The sequence below is a fragment of the Oculina patagonica genome, chromosome 9, assembly GCF_052425735.1.
Source record: "Oculina patagonica isolate OP01 chromosome 9, crgOcupat, whole genome shotgun sequence".
Taxonomy (NCBI): domain Eukaryota; kingdom Metazoa; phylum Cnidaria; class Anthozoa; order Scleractinia; family Oculinidae; genus Oculina; species Oculina patagonica.
Window position 1 is genome coordinate 3,028,574 of NC_135766.1, and position 22,007 is coordinate 3,050,580.

Below are 22,007 nucleotides of genomic sequence, written 5' to 3' on the forward strand. Positions count from 1 at the left end.
CTTGAAAACTTTACCTGTATCTCTCTCTTAAGTTTTTTTTAAGCCAAGTTGTAGCTTTTTAAATAGTTTTTTTAAAAATGGCCATTATTACTTTTTCCTAAAAAAGGACGGCAGTAAAAAATACAACTGAAAAGTTTGTTGGCTTCCTTCTCAACGACCATTTGCGGTAGGAGTAAAAGAAAATTTTGCCAAAGGAAGGAGTGTATGCTCTTTATGATGGCGTTGTCAGTTTCTTCTCATTTCATTTGCCTTTAACGAGGTTGAATGTAATTTCTTTCAGACGAGAGGAGTGGGCCTGGGGAGAAGTTAAATAGCTGCCCCTCCCCCTCCCCCTGCTGGTGGTCACCCCAGCGGATTCCCCGTGGTCCGTATTGTGGGCTCATGAGTCATGAAGAGCATTTTCAAAATGGCGACTATGCGACAAGATTTTGAGTTATAGAGGACAGTTTGTCGATGTTTTTCCTTCTTGACGCGATCAAAACGAGTCCCCAAACGTAGGGTACACCTCCTTTATTTGTATTCCCGATAAAGAAGAATATGGAATGAGTAGAAACGTGCGAAAACGTGGGCAACAGAAACTAACAGGGACCTGCAGAGGTGAGCCTTTCTCATTGAACAATGATTTTTTTAGACTGGTTAAGCTTATGTCTTCGACGTTTATCATAAGTATCAACTTAGCTTACTGGAGTTAAAGCCGGGCTAGGCGTAAAAAAATAGATGATGAGAACAAGGCGATAGTATTAAATGGCAGTCATTTCGTCGAGGCATACAACTGTTATTTATGTTCGTCATCTGAATTTTAAGCTACTGTTTTCCAAATTAATAAGACTCGCTTCCTTTCATTATTTATACGTGAGGAAATGTTCCTCAAAATATTGACCAAATGGCCATTTTAGGCCGCAAAGAAAAATTACGTCAGGAAAATTTTATGTGATACCTTTGAAATTGGAAGAAACATTTCAGCTCAGCGTGATCTCTTTTTTAAGTTAGACAAAAGACTACTTGCAGTCAAAATTTGTAACAACTGCGTAGCGTCTTGTACGAGATGAAATATCATAATTTTAAGTGTTATTAACGCTAAAAGTTTCGGTACGATTTTACCGACGTTTCGGCAATACTGCCTTCTTCAGGGTGAGCAAAAAGACTCAACCTGGTAGCTAATCTAGACTTCAATTAAACAGTGCTACTCACGTTTTGGAATGCCTTTTTGGGTATGTTTAATAAATGAGACCATGTCTTAACTTAAAATTTGTTCTTCCCATGATGTTTTATTGTATTGGTAAACATAGAATTAGATTTACGTTCCCTTTGCATTTTGTGGTCTACAGGTCAGTAATTTTTGGTACTAATAGAATGCCTAATGTTTTGACTGGACATTCTGGATTACTGTTCAGTGAGTTAAACTATGGATTGTACCAAGTTCAGGTAATTGTTGATCTCTTAGTTTTACACATAGTTATGTGACAGTCAATTCTGGCAATTCCCTTCCTTCTCTCTACACACATTCATTACCTGAGGCATTTAAGATCTGCTTTTTGACCAGACATTTGTCTACTTTACAAAAAATCTGTTTGTTTTTAAGACCTGTATTTTCAGTTGTTGGATGATCTTCAGTAGCATTTTAAAGTAGCAATGTAAAACCCAGAAAGCCAGAAAACCCGCCTACTCCCAATTGCAATATAAAGCTAACTGCAAGCAACATGATGTACCCTTTGGCAACCAAAGTGCTTTTAAGGCTAGCCAGAGTACTATATAGGCTAACCAGAATCTTATGTAGGCTAACTGGAATGGCTTTCATGGCTCGCATGTTTCATGACACATAAGTGCCATACAAGCCAGAAATACCTAACTCCAATAAATAGCATAACCTGAAGCCACCTCAGCTAACTATACTCAGGCTAACTGGAGTACTGCTTAGGCTAACCAGGGAGCTTTTTAGGCTAACCAATGTGCTATTTGTATATAGTGGAATGGCTCTCATGACTTGTTGGCTCCATTTTGTCAAGACCCAAGTTTTTTTTTTAACTCATATTAAAATTAGCCAAGCAGTAGCTGTAAATTTGATTTAAATAAACTCCAGCTTAGTTTTTGTTGGCAACTTGCTCTACAAGAATACCAAACATAGATTTCAGTGATGTAACGCTTTGAAATGAACAGATTACAAAAAATTAATTCAGTTTTAGGGTCCAAAACATTTTTAAAGATTATTAAAATAATATGACATTTTTCTGCAATAATTAACGAAAGGAAGGGTGCAAAGAAAATTGATTTCTTCCTTGCCTGACCCAGGTAGACTGGGCAAGGTTAAACCATTATAAGCTTACCCAAAGCCCCATGTTTCTTTCGAAACAACTACAACAAAAAATAAAAATCCATAAATGTCATTTGGCTATCTACAGTAGCAAGTCGAAAAAAATATTGGATCCACTGGCCCAACATAAAAGCAGCCAGTTTTTTTCACACACTGAAAAGGGCCATTTAATTTTAATATACAGTCTGCATGCTGGAAAATAGCAATTTCATCAATAATAGTTTTTTGTTTGTTTTGTTTCTATTTACAGGTTACTTGAAGACTTTGCAAGGGCATTCCTGTTAGTCAAAATGAACTCCAAAATACACACTATGTCAATGTAATAAAATTATCACATGATTTGATCCCACATGTTGCCAGTTTAAACCTGAATAGACTTTAGTGACATTGATGGCTTTTTATATAATATGAACATCTCAGAACCCAATAAGATGGGAGGCGCGGTGGCCTAATGGTTAGTGTACCGGACTCCGGATCGAGCGGTCCGAGTTCGAGCCCTGGCCGGGGTCACTTGTGTTGTGTTCTTAGGCAAGACACTTTACTCTCATAGTGCCTCCCTCCACCCAGGTGTGTCAATGGGTACCGCCGACATAATGCTGGGGGGGGGGGGGGGGACCCTGCAGTGGACTAGCATCCCATTCAGGGGGGAGTAGAAATATTCCTAGCCGCTTAATGCTACAGAAACCGGGATAAGCTCTGGCACTGTGGCCTGCTTGGCTCGTGGCTTCCCCTAGAACCCAATAAGGCTTCATGTAAATACTGACACTTAATTACATGTAAGTTTTAAAACCATTCTGAGGTTCATGACAAAACATTTTTGTTTCAATAAAAACATGTAAAAATAATGAAATAACAGAGAATTTACATAATTATTATCGCAGACCACAAATTTTTCTCCAGGTTAAGTTAATGTGTCAAGTTTTTTTGCAGCACAGGCTTGGTTCCACATGGTGTGGTTCCAAATTATCCATACCTCCCCCAAGGATGGTTCTTTGGTTTGGACCCGCACACCCCCTGGGCTTTCTAGTTTCACTTCATACTTTCTTTTAAAAATTTGTACTATTGAGACCCTCATCCCCCTCAGAATTTCCAATGACCATCCTTGGGGTGGGTATGGATATTTTCTGGAACCACACAATGTAGGCACTTGCTTATGAAAGTAAGCTGCAGATTGATCTGATTGATGCACACTAATCTATTTTCACATTTACCTGTTTTCTATGGGATATATAATTATATATTGTTTTTACCGGTTTCACTTGTAATAATAATAATAATAATAATAATAATAATAATAATAATAATAATAATAATAATAATAATAATAATAAAACCTTTATTTGAGTGTCAAAAACTAAAATAGCAGTAATAAAACCACTAAATGGGGACACTTTAAAATAAACATACTAGTTTTAACCTGATATAAGATGGAAAAACTTGCTCTGATTATTTAATGGTTTCCAACATTTCAGAGCTCAATTTCAGAGCATCAAAACCGATTGCATCGCATACATTACACTGCATCCAGTGTATTTCTCTTCAACTATTTATCAAAAAAATTCAATGGAGAAGTTGAAAAAAATTCTCACTTTTACAAGAAACGCACACAACTTATAAGGCTAAGATCAAGCCCCGGTTGTTCAGAGGGTAGATAACACCATCCGCTACCTATTCCGACGAAAATAAACATTTGCCGAGGAAAAGCAAATGAACACGCGTGTGTATAGCTGTGTATAGCTGTGTTGGGCTATGTATAGGCGTGTATAGCTGTGTAGGGCTAGGCTATGTATCCCCACAGGTAACCAAAGCGTACTATGAGAGTTTGTATGGATGTACTAAGAAAGCTTGTATGGATTTGAAATAAAGTTGAGAAAAATATCCCTTTTTACCGGTGAAAAGTTATAATGAAACTTTAAACCTTACCTGGTGTTACGTTTTTGTATTTCTAGTGCTTTAGAAAGTCATACGCGCGATTTTCGTCTTAACCGTCTGTTGCGTACTAAAAGAAAGTCAACCGTCTGTTGCGTACTAAAAGAAAGTCTTTCTTTTAGTACGCAACAGACGGTTAAGACGAAAATCTCGCGTATGCATATGACTTTCTAAAGCACTAGAAATACAAAAACGTGACACCAGGTAAGGTTTAAAGTTTCATTATAACTTTTCCCCGGTAAAAAGAGATATTTTTCTCAACTTTATTTCAAATCCATACAAGCTCTTATAGTACATCCATACAAACTCTCATAGTACGCTTTGGTTACCTGTGGTATCCCCTCTATGAATATCCCTATATAGGATTTAGTCAAACAACTATATGATGACTACACTACGTACTTGCCCAAGTGTACGGCTTTACCGCCGACTGAAACGGCAGGCTCAAAGGTACAAATACAACATGGCGGCTGTTTATTTTCCAGTTAAATTTATTTCATTCAAACTGGCTGAGACAAGTGTCCTTCCGTGAACTTTAAACAGCTCTTTGAATGACTTTATTGACAACCTGTTTACACCTTTCACGAAGAATGAACCACGATGTATTGGCTAAGTTCATCGCGCCTCAAAGCAACAGTACATCTCAATTGAGATCGATCGAACGATCGAAGTGCAGCGAGGAAGAACAAATTCTTCAAAAGAAAGCATCTGTGTGTCGATAAGTGGCATGTATGTAGTATTACTTTCTTGTTTCTTAACTTTGATGTGCCTACATGTTGAATTGAGCGAGCTTGTGAAGAAAATCTTTCGCTGCTATTTTTAAATTTACTATCACAACATTGCCAAATTATATTGCTCTGCAAACGCTCTGAAAAATGCCCTAACTGCCAATCTTCGCCAATATTTTGATTGTTATCTATAAATTTATGCTTGATTAGCTATTTCGTTCCGATTTTGTGCCAAATTGAGGCAAATAAATGACTTCTGTGTTTCGGTGAATTTTGATGAAATAGCAAGAAATCGTTAAGTCACGTGTGTTTAGTTCCTCAATGCTAATAGAATATGGAATTCCCCAGACATTTTGTGGCATTTTTGTGAAGTTTAATGATGGATTTCATTACCCATGTAAGAATAATGTATATAAGTTGTTGCTCATGGGAGATATTGGGGACTAGTTAAAGGCTATTTCCAACAGTACGAAATGTGTACCTTCCAAAAGACCGTTTGAGGAGAAGAAATCAAATCAGACGGTTGAAGTGAATTATTGTACTTAAAGCCTAATAACCACAGAATATAATGCAGTGAATTTTATTTTCAGAAGTCTTTTTTTCTTGTGGAACTGGTTAATCAAAGTCAGCTAAATAAATATGCATAAATTAGTGAAAAATGGCCATTTTTGCAAAAGGTGCCATAACTTGAAGGGAATAAAATATTTTGAGCTGATGTTTTGTCACAGTAAATAGCTCACCATACCCAACATTTATGCTAAGTTTGGGCGAAATCGGTGATATGAGCTGTATCACGTGTTGCCTGGTCCTCTTATGGATACACTCTTAAGCAATTGCTTTACGCAATCAAAATAGCTCTGAACAGTTAAGTGACCCTATGAATAACCTACTTCCTTGTGCCATCATAGCAAATCGTTAAATGCCATGTATGTCTACACGCAATTCTTTAAAGCAAACGTGTGCTTCAAGGCGGACAACCTGATTTCATCTCTTTTCTTTGTAGCTTGTTACAATTCACCGTTACCCTTATGTTGTTTCTGACGTAAAGTCAATGACCATCTGTTATATTATGTTTCACTCCAAACCAGGATAATCAAGTCACCTTTAAACCCTTTTAAGCAATTGCTTTGCGCAATCAAAATAGCTTTGAACAGCTGAGTGACACTATGAATAACCTACTTCCTTGTGCCATAATTGCAAATCGATAAATGCCATGTATGTCTACACGCAATTCTTTAAAGCAAACGTGTGCTGCACAATAGCGGACAACCTGGTTTCATTTCTTCTCTTCGCAATTTGTTAGAATTCACCGTTACCCTTCCAATTTCTTGTGGTGGCTGTACTTTCCACTGGGGTGGTGGTGGGGGGAGGGGGGGGGTATCTCAACAGAGGGAGGTATCACAGACGGTTCATTTATTTGAGTATGTAAACGTTTTCTACAGGGATTTAGTAATACTGTATAAGGTTTGAGGAGGGGACTGACATTGTTTCATGAAATGCGTACAAAAAGGTTATGAAAAGATAGGTTTGGGCCGAGGGACGGAACTGATTAGCCATAAAGAACTTTGTCGAACTTTCGCTATTCATCAAAAAATAAACAAAAACCAAATGAATGAAGACAATTTATATTAGATTTACTTTATATCTTATTATGACTCAATACCGTAACAATTCCACAGGCCATTTGGATTTATAAGAAAAAATGATTTCATAATACGGAGAAATAAATGTGTATTTTTGTTAGAATTAAATTTCGTGATACAATTCATAAATGTATATAAATTTCCATTTCAGCGGCGCAGTAGCATTTATGAAGTTTTCTTTGCAAAAGGAAAATTCCATTACTGAATAATTCAGACAAACCGTGTCTCTAAACCAGGATAATCAAGTCACCTTTAAACCCTTTTAAGCAATTGCTTTGCGCAATCAAAAAGCTTTGAATAGCTAAGTGACCCTATGAATAACCTACTTCCTTGTGCCATCATAGCAAATCGTTAAATGCCATGTATGTCTACACGCAATTCTTTAAAGCAAACGTGTGCTTCAAGGCGGACAACCTGATTTCATTTTTTTTTTCTTCGCAGCCTGTTACAATTCACCGTTACCCTTATGTTGTTTCTGACGTAAAGTCAGTGACCATCTGTTATGTTATGTTTCACTCCAAACCAGGATAATCAAGTCACCTTTAAACCCTTTAAGCAATTGCTTTGCGCAATCAAAATAGCTTTGAATAGCTGAGTGACCCTATGAATATCCTACTTCCTTGTGCTATCATAGCAAATCGTTAAATGCCATGTATGTCTACACGCAATTCTTTAAAGCGAACGTGTGCTGCACAAAGGCGGACAACATGGTTTCATCTCGTTTCTTCGCAGCTTGTTATAATTAATAGTCACCGTTACCCTTCCAATTAAAGGGAGCGAAATTCAATCAATTTTATGGTTTTCTTACGTAAAGTCTATGACCATCTGTTATGTTTCACTGTTCCCGTCAAATTACACAAGTTCAAACGTGTTTCATTTCCAATTGTTCGATATAAGTCGAGCATTAGCTCCAAGGCAGTTGTCACCTTAAACAAACATCGCACACATTTGACCTGAGATAGCTAATAACAATTAGATCACGTCGTTAAAAAATCATTTCTTAGAATGCTTGGAATCAAGCAATAAATTTAAAGCGAATGTCATACTTATAACTGAATACCTCAAACTAAACAGCTCTTCATTAGCTAAAACAAGACCAACAAGATGAGAAACGATACTTTGAAATTAGCATGTTCTCCTCTCGAGGCTATAACACATAGCTATTCTATCACCCAAAGAGGGGCAAGGGGTGGGGACGGATTGAGGGAGTGCCAAACATAAATATTCTAGTATAAAAATAGAAGCTAGACAGCATTACAACTAGAACAACCAATTTGGGGTAGAGGGAGGGAGAAAGGTACATGTATAAAACAGGTTGGTGTATTCCAGCTTCTTTAGAAAACTGCCTAATAACCCAAATATTTCCAATAACATTTACGTAGTATAAGTTCTGAGAAAAGCAATCCAGACATGGTTACTTAAAAATGATGTACCAGTAAAGCATTACGTATACCCAATCCCTCCCCCCGCACCCGCCCCCCCCCCCCCCCCCCATGGATACTGCATACCAAAGTCACCTTTAAGGCCCTGGCCGACAGCGTTCAAATTCAGCTACTTAAAAAATAGCTGTACAAAGACACAGTTGATACTTTCAGAAGGTCCTTTATTAATTTATATTTGTAGCGACACGAATCACGTCTTTCTAGGCGAATTAAAGGGTACAAAAGAGTATCATTGCAATGATAAATTTCCCTGGAATTTCTAAACCCATCTTCTCTATTTAGTTTTATCTTTTTTAATTCAATTAGTTTAAAGATTATCGGTGATTAGTTACCTTGTTAAGAACCTATTGTTCCAGGCTTATGCTGAAACAGCTGAAGCGTTATTTCCAAAAACAATATTTGACGTATATATGTCAATCTATATCAGGCTATCCTCCCTACATATAAACTGCCTTACACCTGTGTGTGTTAGACTTCTTTCTAAGGAGTGGTTTCCTGCGAGAGTCGTCTACAGCAGCGAAATCACATTAGAACTGCCAGTCATGGAGTTTTCGGCAAAGGGAGTCGTGCTTCTGTTAGTTTGCTGTTGTTTGGTGTTCGAATGCATTGAAGGTAATTCCTTTTTTACTTATGCTTATTTTGATTTTGATCGACTTTGCGTAGAACTAATAGCGCACGCTACAGTACCAAATGATTTTCAGACTGATGCAAAATTTAAAAGAAAAAAGAAAGTACAATAACTCATTTGTATAACAAAGTTACTTAATATTTTAGTTTTGTAGCAATTCGGACACACTCCGACTTATAATTTTGCTGCGTTATCCTTTCAAAAAGAAATAAGTTCTGTGTACGACCTGCTTCAATCGTAGACTTATGTTTATGCTTTCAAATAATACGATCGGCCGGCAGAGCCTCAAATGATCCGTTATTTGCGAGTTTTTGCAACGTCGGCAATTCGTGGAAGATCTCATCGATCTGTTGTCGACGTTGATAGAACTATATGCATTTGCTCAAACAAGTAAAGTTTTGTAAATTTGAACTAAATAAGACTTAGGAACAAAAAGGGATTTTTTTTATTATAGGGATGTCCTTGCTTTCCATTCATCTTTAATAAAAGCGCTAGACTTTTCATAAATTGGGCTGCCATTTAATAAAAGAATACATTCGGATGAGCCACACCCCCAATTGCACTGCATTCTTTCGTCGTAGCACTTGGGTTGTACAATGGAAGTTTTTCCTTTCCTCAAAGGCTTGAAGCGAAAGATTTTAAACTAGGAAATCAAAATTCAACGAACAAAATAATTATATATAAAAAACAAAGAAATTCGCGCTCTATGCACAGGTTTCCCATGCATCTGAGCTATTTTGCTAAATTGTTACAAATCAGTTGAAATGGAACTCCTTTTTGCACGCAACATCTAACACTTATGTTTGTCTTCGTCCGTGATGGATTACAATTCTTGATACAAATCAGTTCCGAGATTTTGCCTTCTCTAAAATTTTGTTTGAGACGAAGACCTCCAATTAAAGAAGATTGCAATTTTCATGCCATTTAAGTATAGAGAAGTGTCGCGCTCTGCAACAACATGAGACAGATTAGCACACCGCTTTTGTGGTTAAGAATAAAGGTATTGGAGATCATTTGACATTCACGGAAGGCGCTGCCAAGATTAAAGTAGATCTTACTGACTTAAAGCATCGGCGCATGTATTTTAAGACGAAGCAACCGGATTTTCTTAAAGTTAAACTTGACTAACACTGACTAACTCCCAGGTGAACAAAATCATGCGAGAACGAGATGTTATTAAAATGTTGACATAAGCAGAGTTTCATAAAGGAATTAATGCGATCTGCTGTTAAGTGTATAAAGTGCTTCTTTATTCAGGAAGAAAAGTCCAGTAGGCAGACACGTGTACATTTATACCAAACTGAAAAGTTTACATGGCCATCCGCTCAAAAATGAGAGTTTTATAGATTCGGTTATATCTAAGAAACGTTGATAAATGATGTTTCACATGTTATTCGGTTTAATTCCTGACTTAAAAACGCCCCGGTATGACATGTCTAACATTTTCGTTTGCAATGAAAATCCCTTTAAAAAGTACGAATTGTTATTAACTCACTTCTCGGTTGTGAAATATCGCTTGTTTAAATCCAAGCCACACTAATACTGACACCTACAACTGCAAGATTGTATTGGATGATAAGTTGGACTTAGAAAGTGCTGACATGATTATGAAGTGAAGCAGCTTGCAAAGAATCATTGTTAAGATTTTACATTGGCCACTAATATATAAATCACTAATCAAAGAGCGCGCATTGTTACCAAATATTACTTCAAGAGAATATGTTTAATATATACTGTAATTCTTACTAAATAAGAAGGTTTGTGTGACCAGATAGGCCTCACGATACAGGTCGTACAGGGAGAGCAGTGCTTCACATGAGCTGCGAAATTCTAATAATATCCCATTGTTTTGAGTAGTCTCACTTCTGCCAACCAAGTAATTTCATAGAAATGGTAACCGATTACTTTACGAAATTTTTACCAAGCGTTGGAAGCCTTCTTCTTTTCAAGTAATATTTTGGAAACTAACCTAGCATTATAAGACGATAAGGAAGTGCCTGGAGTCTGTTTGAATTCTTATTTGAGTCACGCTTTACAAATTCGGTGACAATTTTTACTCGCATCCACTGAACATTTACAGAAAGAAGCTAGACTAAAGCGACAGTATTTCTATCGCTGTTTTTAGTTTGTGTAGAAGTTCCATTTGATACTTGAACAATTCAAAAGTTTTCTAAATGGGAGTTCTCTCGAAACAAGTAGACTTCTTAAATCGTCTCTAAATTAGTCGCCTTTGAATGACTGAAAGCAGTTTGTTTGTACTACTTCTAGCAATCAAAGGCCTTTCAAATGAAAATATTTTCCCGTTTTCCCGGTGTATCGGTGGAGCAGTTTCTTCTGTAGAAGTAGTAGTACATACTTGGTTAAATGAAGTCTTCCTAGAATATAAAAAGGATACCTAGAAAAGTGGCGATATATTTTTTTTGCTATTAGTGGTAAAGTCGCAGTTATTTTCCTCCAATTGACTCTTTCGACATATTTCTTTTCAAGCGGAAGATACACTTTCTTTGATTTTGATGGAATACTTCTGTGCTCGAAAATCTTTTTGTCTTCCGTGAAACCACAATGATCTTTGGTGAGAGGTCACTTAGTCTGTCGAAACTGTTGCATGCTAAATGAAATTCACCTGTCAGCAGATGGATGGAAGCCTCTTAAATTAACAACTGAGGTGACACGCGTTTTGGCAAAGAACTGAGATCGACCAGATGGTTTTGATCTCACACCAAACATTGTACTTGGGCAAGTTATGTACTAACTTCGCCCACCGAGGCTTGCTCGGAGAACGAAACAAGAACGTTTCACTTTGCCCAAATTAAAACTAGGGAAGCAATTATTTTTCGGAAGCAATTCTCCTGACTTAATTGTTTGCTATGACATTAAGTAAAATTAAATCATGTGATTTCCAAGATGCATATTCTTATATCGGACATACACTCAAATTTCCCCTCGTCTCTTAGTAAGACTAAAAGAATGCACTTATTTTCTGTTTTGGTTGGGTTTATTTCCTCTGAATGATTTTGGGATTAGACTTTTGCGTCAAACAGTTAAGTTCGCATCAGATTATTAACCGCTTAACCGCTTAACTGTTGCAATACAATCGCGGTAATGGCAAAGATTGAATTTGTAAGTATATATCGAGGTCATTAGCCTTTTTTATAAATCATTTGAAGACGGAAATGGTGACCTTTTAAATCTATTGTCAATAATGAATTACTAAAACTACTGCTATTGCGAAATACATGTTTCGTTTGGTCACGACTGTCACAGCATTTTTTTTTTGAAAGGCAGTAAGGTACGTTAAACGAGGTAAAAACCGATAATATGTGTCTATTACAATTGGGTACCTTTTAAGCTTGATACATGCACTTTAGTGAAACATATAAAACGATGCGTTCGGTGAAATTAAGCTCTACTAAAGAATTTGGACGGATCACGGTTTAACTGGTGCAGGGGGGGGGTGAACAATCACATTTGATATCGTGGACATTCAGACGCCTCGACTAAGTGCCTTTCAGTGAAGACATTTAGATCCAAGTTAACTATTTCACTGAGATTAAATTAAATAATTGTTCGATGTAACTCAGTTCGATGTCAAAGAGTGTTGAAGGGATATAAATTTTATAGTTGAAACAAAGTTAAGTAGAGTTTTTGTAAATGGTTTTATTTAATTAAACAACAATGATTTGCACTGAAATTTATCTTATTTAACCTTCATTCTAGGAACTGATTGGGGTAAGGTTCACATTCCGAAAAATGGAAACAACGGCCTCCATTGCCAAGATGTGACCTTCACCAAAAGTTTCTCCAAGACTCCCGTCCGGGTATTTGCGTCAATTAACCATGGAGAAGTGCCACTGGCAGTCCATGATACTGCTTTCATTTGGGTGGAAGATGTGAAAACTAGCGGCTTCACGGCTTGCCTTGTGATAGGCGGCCAAAGTAATGCAGGCAATACCAGCATCGATTGGTTTGCATTCCAAGGTTCCCAATCCGGTGCCTATCATGGAGCCGAAAGTTTTAGTCTCTTCACAACTGGGACACAGTGCAAAACGGTGACACTTCCCCAGGTAAGATTAATTATTTAATTCACAACAAGTAAATAGATTACATGATTAAATTCCATGGCGTAGCTTTCAAGTAGCCTTCGGTTTGATTCAAGAATACACCCACCGATTTTTTTTTTTTTTAAGATATATCAATCAGTGTATTTGATATTTGAAACCCTTTCTTTTAACTCAGGACTTCATTATTATCCTTCAAACCAGCATTTTGGTGCTGGTTGCGAGGAAATAACAGCTCATCTTATTATTTATTCAAATTCATCTGAAAAGTGCCTTTTTAATCACTCAGTGGATTTGGTATTTGCTTTTAGTAGAGAAGGCTCAATTCAAACATTAGCACTTGAAAGGGATCAGTTGCAAGATTTTTACCTTTGTTTGATACCCTTCTCATTGCGGAATTTTTTGTTTTACTGCTAGGTGCTTTCAACGGTTCCTAGAGTTCAACTCACTGTGCAACACAGTACTAAAAAACAAAAGCAGGACGCCATGAGTGTTTGGATGGAAAATGTAACCAGAAGTCAGTTTGAAGTTTGCTTGCGTGAGTCACGAGCATTAGATGGAGGACACGACAAAATTTCGGTGGTAAGTCCTGTTGATGTGCGTTTAATTCGAAAACGTATCCATTCCAGACATGTTGTAAAGAGTTAAGCATTATTTCAACATAATCACTAAGTACAATTTTAGCTATAAAATCGAGTTGAATTTACGTACTTTAATCTGTCCAATATGCAATAGTTGTATAATCTATTCATTACTGTTGTTTTATTAAGCTCTAAGTCTTGTGTGATTTTGTACCATAGAACTGGTTGGCGTACGAGAATTCGTCATCGTCCTGGGAAGCAAAAGAGTCCCTGAAGCTTGTTTTTTCAAAGAACGAGGTACCCACTGCAGAAAAGAATTATGCCCTTTGCAAGGTACGTAATTATATTCGGTCTATTTAACAATTAGACTACGAGCCCGAGTTTTCTATGAGCAAATAGTCAACGAGGCGCAGCCGAGTTGACTATCGCCAAAAAAACGAGGGCGAGTAGTCTAATTTTTAGTAGAAACTCTAAAGGATGCAGTCCAAAACCTACAATATTGTGCACTTGAAGACAAAAATCAAGAAAATTTACCGCTTAAAGAGCTACCTCGCGCGCGACGTTTCTACGGCGAAAGACAGTGGGAGAACCAATCAGATTCGCGGATTTCCGATAGAACACAGCTGAGTTTTACTAATTGCTGTTATTCTTTGTCATTAATTTCAGAGGTCATGTTAGACCTACGCAGGAGCCCTTTTGCTTTATTTTTACTGAAACAGATTGAAATGAATTACAAAAAATAGCCTTTGCATTGTATTGCTATTTACATGGAGGTTAACCAGCCTTAATGGTTGTAAGATCGTGAAATGGGGTATAATAAATAAACCAATTAAAAGGTAATTAAAGACAACAGTTTCGGCTAAAAATTGAGGGACACAACTGATTTAACAGTCATCTTGAAAGTTGCAATTCCACATAAATATGTTTTTTTTTTTTTTTTCAAAGTGCCCAAACCCTAGGCGATTATTTAATATATTAAATTTGTACTTATCTTGCAGACTTTGGAGTTCAAAGAACCATTTTTTAGGCCACCCGTGATACTCGCAACTGTCCTTAATGGAGCCAGCAACAGTGCAAACATCGCTTGTCCATACAAGGGACCTTTGAGCACTTGGCTGGAGGTATAGTCGTTTAATAAACTTAGAAAACATCATATTTACTTTGGGAAGAATCTCATTAACAAAAATACTTTTTGACCCAAATCGATGATCGGTCTTTCTTGAAATTTTTAATACCTGTCCTTACTTCGGGGTAATGTCAATTGATGCCTGTCCCTTTTTCCGCATTGTGCATATCTATTCATTTTCTTGTTGTTCTATTTATATTTCATAGGAAGTGAATAAAACTCACAGCCGAGTGTGCATTAGAGACAGCGCAGGGTACAAAGGGAAAAGAAACGACGTAATTGTGAATTATTTGGTACTCGGAGGTAACTATGACAACATTTTCCTTCTTTGTAATTCTTTGACTTGTATGTTAATATACATGTAGCGTTCTTTTCCTGCATTATGTCCATGAAGAAGGTGCCTATCTAATAACCCATCAATGTACGCATGGATCCATTTATCTATCAGTCCGTTTTAGATATCTGTGGTGTCTTATTATCCAATTTTAATGTCATTAAATTTTACAGTATTGGATTATGTTCTTTAGTCGTTTTAAAATACGATTAAGAAGAAGCTTACCACTTTCCTGCTCTCAATTTTCAGACCTTGATCCATGTAGAGATATTATCTGCACCTACCACAGTTACTGCAAGGCTTATACTCCAGTCCGGTATGCCTGCATTTGTGAAGAAAATTGCCCATCATACCAAGAACAGGTTTGCGGTTCAAATGGTCGCACCTTCGACAACCTGTGTTTGTTACAAAAAGACATATGTACAAGGCGTGCAAATTATACCAAGTACCACCCTGGAAGCTGCACAGGTAAATTTGACTATTTTTTCCCTTTACTGCATAAGTAGTATTTGGGATTTGGTAAAAAAAAATGATGTTAAGAAATGTCTAACACTATATTATCAGCTTTAATATTACTTCATAAAAGTTAAAATTTACAGAAACAAACTTAAAGATAGAAAAAAAAGATTCATGACAGACAGACAGACAGACAGACAGACAGACAGACAGACAGACAGACAGACAGAAGACAGACAGACAGAAACACAAGACGAAGGACAGGAAAATGGTTAATATAGAGCTCACATTAACTTTTAAAACACATAGTAAACTATTGTTTTCTGTTTTTGGTTATTTAGGTTTTCCAGTACAAAAAGGAAGACATGAGTTCAAAAATTCCCCCTTATGGGCAGAAGATCAGTGTGATGTCATCAAATTTGAACCGTTCATATTTTACCCTCTCAAGAAAATATACGTGCAGCTAACGGTCAACCATTTTAACTACTCTGATGCCACATTTGTTCATGAGGCCACGGCAACGTGGATTGAAAGTGTTAACAGCACTCAGTTTACAGCCTGTGTTACTCGAGCTGGTAGGAATGACTACCCTGCAGATAGCTTCGCCACAATCGATTGGGTTGCCTACCAGGGTACTCCACCAGGGGGAGTAGCAGGGGAAGAAATGTTCTCTAGATGGTGGACTGGGACTAGCTGTCAAACAGTCAGTTTTTCAAAGGTAGGATTGCAGTTTTGTGATTAGTGACACACCCACCCACCCACACACAAAAAATAGAGAATTTTCTAACTTGTTCTTTTACTTTCTTCTCTTTCTTAGGGGAAATTTTCCAAAGCACCGACAATATTTACAACAGCTGAGCACTTTCGGTCACGTCTTAAGCATGATGCTACCAGTGTGTGGCTGGAAGATGTCTCCTCGAGCTCCTTTAAAATTTGTCTCAGGGAGCTTCAAAACTTTGCAGGGGTTCATGACGACATCTCAGTGGTAGGTAACAGTAAAATACAAAGACAATCTCGTCACCTAGTTGTTAACTTATGTACTCTAGAGTATAAAAAACTGGGTTGGCCAGGTCGGACGATAGTCAGTCAGTCAGTCGCGTCAGTCAGTCAGTCAGTCAGTCAGTCAGTCAGTCAGTCAGTCAGTCAGTCAGTCAGTCAGTCAGTCAGTCAGTCAGTCAGTCAGAAAGTCGGTCTGTTAGTTAGTCAGTCAGTCAATCAGTCAGTCAGTCAGTCAGTCAGTCGGTCAGTCAGTGAGTCAGTCAGTCAGTCAGTCACTTGCATAACAGAAGAAAAAATACTTACACTGTACAAACCAGAATGTTTTTTGTATTGTAAATAAATGGCAACGCTATTTATCTATACAATTCCTTACATTTCGTGTGCTTACTTTTAACCTTTGAGTTTTTTTTAATCTTTTTTCAACAGAACTGGTTGGCGTTCGAAACTCTTCATAGACCATTGTTCAAAGAACATCGTGAAATCAGCTTTCCAAATAACGGTTTACCTTCTGCGAGGTATAGCTACGCCTTCTGTCAGGTGAGCGTCTGTTCCTTATTAAGTACTTATAGTTGGGGGTGACCTTATTTAGAACACCGAACTTGTTGTTGCAAGCTTAACTTGCTTGAGACTTATGCTTATTTCACTTTGTGTTAACAAGATGTCAAATTTGCTTGGAAATACCACCAGCCCCCAACTGTGTTGCTTACAGCGAAACATTCAACCAGCGGAGGAAATGCAGGCGCTGAGTGTAACGGAATTGTTAGCTGGGTCGAGGTACATATCATAGAAATAACATAACAACAATAACACCTGGTTCCATTTTTTTGCATCCCTGGGTAAATTTACTGACAAGATTTATTTGCCATTTTTGTTATGTTAGCAATTTGCAGTGCCCAACTGAAAATCACATTATTTTGTGACGCTGGCTTCCCATTAACATATTTTTTGCTTCTAATTATGTTTTTCGACAAAAGTGATTTGTGATTGCTGTCGACGGGCAGTACTGTATAATTTGTAAGACAAATTACCAGTTGTAGTTTTTCGAGTGTTTTTACAATAATCAAATTGGCTTGGAATAGGCTTGATAGTCTGTGTCATCTCTAAATGTTGTCAACGTCTATTTCAGCACGTGTTATAGATATATTTTTTATTCTTATTTTCTTCTCTTCCATAAAGTTTATCACCAGATCCAACTTTCGAATTTGTGCCAAAGAGCTGTTTGTTAAACGTTTTGACCCACTGACAGTCACATACGCAGTGTTATCAGGTAAGAAAATAATCGTTTAGATAACTTAAGATGTGTAGGTGGTCAGTATCATGCTCATTTGTGTTTATTTTATTTGTGACTGTATGAAGCAGGTTCACGTGGCTTAAACAAAATGACACAATGCAAAACACCAATCTGTCGTTTATTTTAATGTTTTAGTTGTCATTCTTTATTATGCAAAACGCATTAAGTAGCAAAATCATTTGTGCTTTTAAATACATACAAAATGTAGCCTGCTCTGACCTGCGCGGTAATAGCTAGTCTGAGGAGATGTATCACTCCTAAGAATAATATAGCATTTGGCGAGTACATGTAAAGTTATAATGGTCATTTCTATTTTGTTTTCAACAGACATTTGCGCTAAGGACTGGTTTTATTTTAGAGGATACTGCTACAGAAAAGTAGCTTCTTGTGATTCATGGGCAAGTAGTCAGTCGAAATGTTCTATACAAGGAGCTAATCTCCCCAGCATCCACAATCAGGAAGAAAATGTCTTCGTTCAAAGCTTGCACGGTGGTGAAAAGTCTTGGTTGGGTCTCTCTGATATCAACACAGAAGGAAAGTTTGTGTGGACTGATGGAACACCTACCGACTTCCATCACTGGGCTAAATACCAACCAAACAACTACGGCAACCAGGATTGCGTACATACACTTGGCTTCATCAAAGATCACGACTACGAATGGAATGATGTCAATTGTACAGACTGTCACAGGTTTACCTGTAAGCAAGGTAAGTTAAATATACACACTGAATTCATCTTCTCTTTCTGCCTTTTGGGTGCGGTAAGAATTGTTTATGTCATAAACACAGTTTTTCGTGATTGATATCTCTGAGAATTTTTAGCGAAGTAGGTGTTATGGTATCATCATTACACAACAGGTTACAAATAAGGCTACATCCGAAAACAGATATGCACAAAATAGGTACTTAGCTGGTTGTGTAGCACACGGGTAAAAGAGAGCATATTAGATCGATTCGCAAATGCCCGGGATGCGGTTTGTATGTCTTTTTGTTAGATAAACATAGACAGTTTTAATCTTAGCTACATAAAACTTTATTAATCGAAATATTTCCTTAATGCAGATTACAACGAGTGCAATAACTTCGGGTACGATTGTGATGACAGTGCCTATTGTGTGAATAACGATGGCTCTTACACCTGTCACTGTAAAAGCGGATATCGTCTTGATGCCAATGGAAACTGCACAGGTTTGTTTAGTATGATAGTTTAATCGACGTTATCCGTCTCCAAGACAATGCTTGTGGACATCGTGTCTGTTTCCTTCAAATTAGGCCATGTTAATTTGAAAGAAATGTTTTCTTTTGTTTTAAGTTTACGTGATGTGCTTGAAAACAAGTTTTTTTGTAACCAATTGCATTTCCAGTATTTCTTTCAAGATAGTTTTTTCTCTCGATAAAAGCAAGTAAAAATTAATATTTTTTGGGTGAAATAATATCAAGTAAGGATAGCACTGAGCAAAATTTCAAAGCTAGATTGTCAGCTCGCCTTCATTTAACTTGCCTCCAGTCGGCCATGCAGTTCCATAATTTGAGGCTGCAATTGCTGCAGATTTCATCAGATACAAAACTTGCAAGATATCTATAGTTTGAAAGTCTTTGACACTGTTTTAAAGAAGAATGAATGTAATCTTACATTTTTACTTTAGTTACTGTCATAAACCATTAAAACAAGCAAAGTAATACACGTCCCTATGTCATTTACAAAGTTCTTACTTTGATCGTTTATTATTTTTTTTCTTTAAACAGATATAGACGAGTGTAAGCTGGGGTTATTCTCGTGTCATAAACTGGCCCAGTGTGTGAATATACCTGGTTCCTATGATTGTAGATGTGGGACAGGCTATGGAGGCGACGGAAAATATTGTGGCGGTAGGTTTCAAAAAGATGGAGTACCCTCAGTGAAGTTGTCGTTATTTCCACTCTAGTTGGCATCGTCTCCCTTGCCATAACGTGTCTCTTAAATAATTCATACTAAAATAAGCGATCGTGACATTTTTGTAAAATTATTTCATTTCTAGGTTGTCAAAATTATTATCTTGTTTGTTTGTTAGCTCGTTGTTTTGAAAATAAATGTTTGTGGCAGCTAAACTGGCTAAGGCTAAGAAAAAAAAAGAACCTACGCCCTTCAACAACTTCATAGAGATAACTTTCGCTCACAACTAAAAAGTTTGAGAATTTTATAGCGATAGCTGCCTAAAGGACACTGCCTTTAAGTCAATAATGAATTAATTGACAAAATTATTTCTGTTTCAGCTTCTATATGACTATAGTAAACTATCTAAATTTCCATCTCGGAGCAAGCGTTAATTACTGACGTCACTCTTTGCACAAATCTAAAGTGATATAATGCAAATGTTTTATTTTTAAGAGGTTATGCATTGATATCTCTCTTTTCGATTTAACAGCACCTTTGGTTAATGTTACGAGCACCTGTCCAAATAAAACAGTGGAACTGAATTCTAAAGATGGAATTATAGAGTCAAACCAGCCTGGAAAATATTACGAGAATAGCATGGATTGCCAATGGAATATCACTTCAAATGCATGGGTGGAACTTACGTTCGATCGCTTTGACACCGAAAAATTCGATGACTACGTAACAGTGTATGATGGCGGGTCACTCTCTTCCCCAGTCATTGGACGATTCAGCGGAGATAAGCTTCCTTTCCCCATTAAGAGCTCATCCACTAATTTATACGTAAGGTTCACAACTGATCGTGCCCAGAATAAACAGTACAAGGGATTTCGTGCAAATTTCCGAGGTAAGTTTTATTAGCTGAAGAGGACTGAACATGTCATTTTGTCAATCAATCTGACACAGTTTTTCGTGACTACGCTATCTACAAAACCACAATTTTCCAATACCTAGAGCACCATTTCTTGAAATATTTTTGGTACCAATAGCTTTGGTAGTCCAAAATTTCAATGTATCAAAAAAACTCAGACTTGAAGTGATTTATTTGAAATGAACTGAAATTTTATTTATATTCGACCATTTTAACTCAATCATCAATTGCAACTTGTTATATTTCAAGTAAAGCCTAACGTGGCGAAAAAAGCGTGAACCAAACTTCTCAGCCTCATTCTGAAAATTATACTATTTGCTACTGTCTTTTCTTACGTATTTACATTTTTGTTTGTTAATTGTTAGTCCTTACAGGAGGGTCCATCCGTCTAAATAATAGTTCGCCAACACCAACAGCCGAAGGAAGAGTGGAAATCTTCTATGATGGTGAGTGGGGCACAATATGCGATGACGGATGGGGTATGAGTGATGCTCACGTATTCTGCAAGCAGCTTGGTTTCAACAGAGCCATACGCGCTTACAGCAGTGCCGCTCATGGTCAGGGAACTGGTCCAATATGGTTGGATGACGTGTCATGCTCAGGCAGCGAGACCCATATGCACGATTGCAGACACCGTGGATGGGGACAACATGACTGCACCCATAGCCGAGACGCCAGTGTGAGGTGTGCCTATGGTTCCTCTGTTGTTCGTTTGAGGGATGGTGGTTATCACTATGGCCGCGTTGAAGTGTATGTCTATGGACAATGGGGAACGATATGTGATGATTACTGGGATATTAGAGAAGCGCATGTGGTGTGCCGTCAGCTTGGCTTCACAGGTGCAAGCGCCGCTCTTTACTCTGCACCATTTGGTCAGGGTTCTGGTCAAATCTGGATGGATGATGTTAGCTGCGGAGGAGGAGAATCCTCGATTCTTAATTGTGGCCATCTTGGATGGGGAAGCCATAACTGCTGGCATGGGGAGGATGCTGGAGTGGTTTGTAGCGTTTGAGCGGCTTAAATGTTAAGTGGCAAAAGTAATCGCGTACAAGTTGCATAGCAATTGAGTCAAGGAGCTAGGCGTCGAAATTAAAAAAAAATGATTTAAAAAATGACATGAATTAAAACACGCCTTAGTCATTATATTTTTAAAACATTTGAGAAATATGGAAATTGTCGTTTTCAGTAAGGAACATTTAATAATTTAAGTTGAAATTTACTTAGGTATTTTTCTGTCACAACTGCACCGCTACAACTTTGCTTATTACTGATCAATCCTTGACGTAAAAATGCTCGTGTATTGACTAAAGGCTTTTTTTCTCACCGTTTATTTTTTATCCTAAGAAAATCGAAAAAAAAAATTGAATGAACTTATGTTAAAATCATATAGAACATCATAGACACATTGAATGAAAACAATTATCGTTTTAATTTGGAAGAACAAAAACAAATATAATTGCTTTTGTAGAAAGTCATAAGAATCGGGTTATCCTTACCATTTACAAATACATTAATTAACTGCAAAAGTTTTTCATTTTTGCTGCTACAACGTGTGAGTGGATAAAATATGTTACATGCAATTGTCTATGCAATTTATGAGTGTGCCCGTGAGAGAACAGGGCAGAACCATGCAAAAGGTGATACAGCTCATGTCACCGATTTCGCCCAAACTTAGCATAAATGTTGGGTATGGTG

General features: G+C 37.3%; 1 protein-coding gene and 1 long non-coding RNA gene across 2 annotated transcripts; both read left to right on the forward strand.

Moving 5' to 3' along the window:
- The first annotated feature begins 457 nt into the window (after nucleotides 1–457).
- LOC144665460 (uncharacterized) lies at nucleotides 458–2,635 on the forward strand. The gene is made up of 3 exons (XR_013572952.1): nucleotides 458–597; nucleotides 1,329–1,425; nucleotides 2,562–2,635. It is a non-coding gene; the product is annotated as an uncharacterized LOC144665460 (long non-coding RNA).
- A 5,833-nt stretch (nucleotides 2,636–8,468) lies between these two features.
- On the forward strand, nucleotides 8,469–21,377 carry LOC144665189 (uncharacterized). Its single transcript, XM_078526369.1, has 17 exons — nucleotides 8,469–8,665; nucleotides 12,399–12,745; nucleotides 13,157–13,321; nucleotides 13,540–13,653; nucleotides 14,319–14,441; nucleotides 14,653–14,749; nucleotides 15,030–15,248; nucleotides 15,578–15,954; nucleotides 16,054–16,221; nucleotides 16,662–16,772; nucleotides 16,893–17,009; nucleotides 17,412–17,502; nucleotides 17,854–18,234; nucleotides 18,589–18,714; nucleotides 19,273–19,395; nucleotides 19,932–20,288; nucleotides 20,678–21,377. Exons 1-17 carry the CDS (start codon nucleotides 8,596–8,598, stop codon nucleotides 21,322–21,324), a joined length of 3,633 nt encoding a protein of 1,210 aa, XP_078382495.1. The 5' UTR covers nucleotides 8,469–8,595; the 3' UTR covers nucleotides 21,325–21,377.
- The last annotated feature ends 630 nt before the right edge of the window (nucleotides 21,378–22,007 follow it).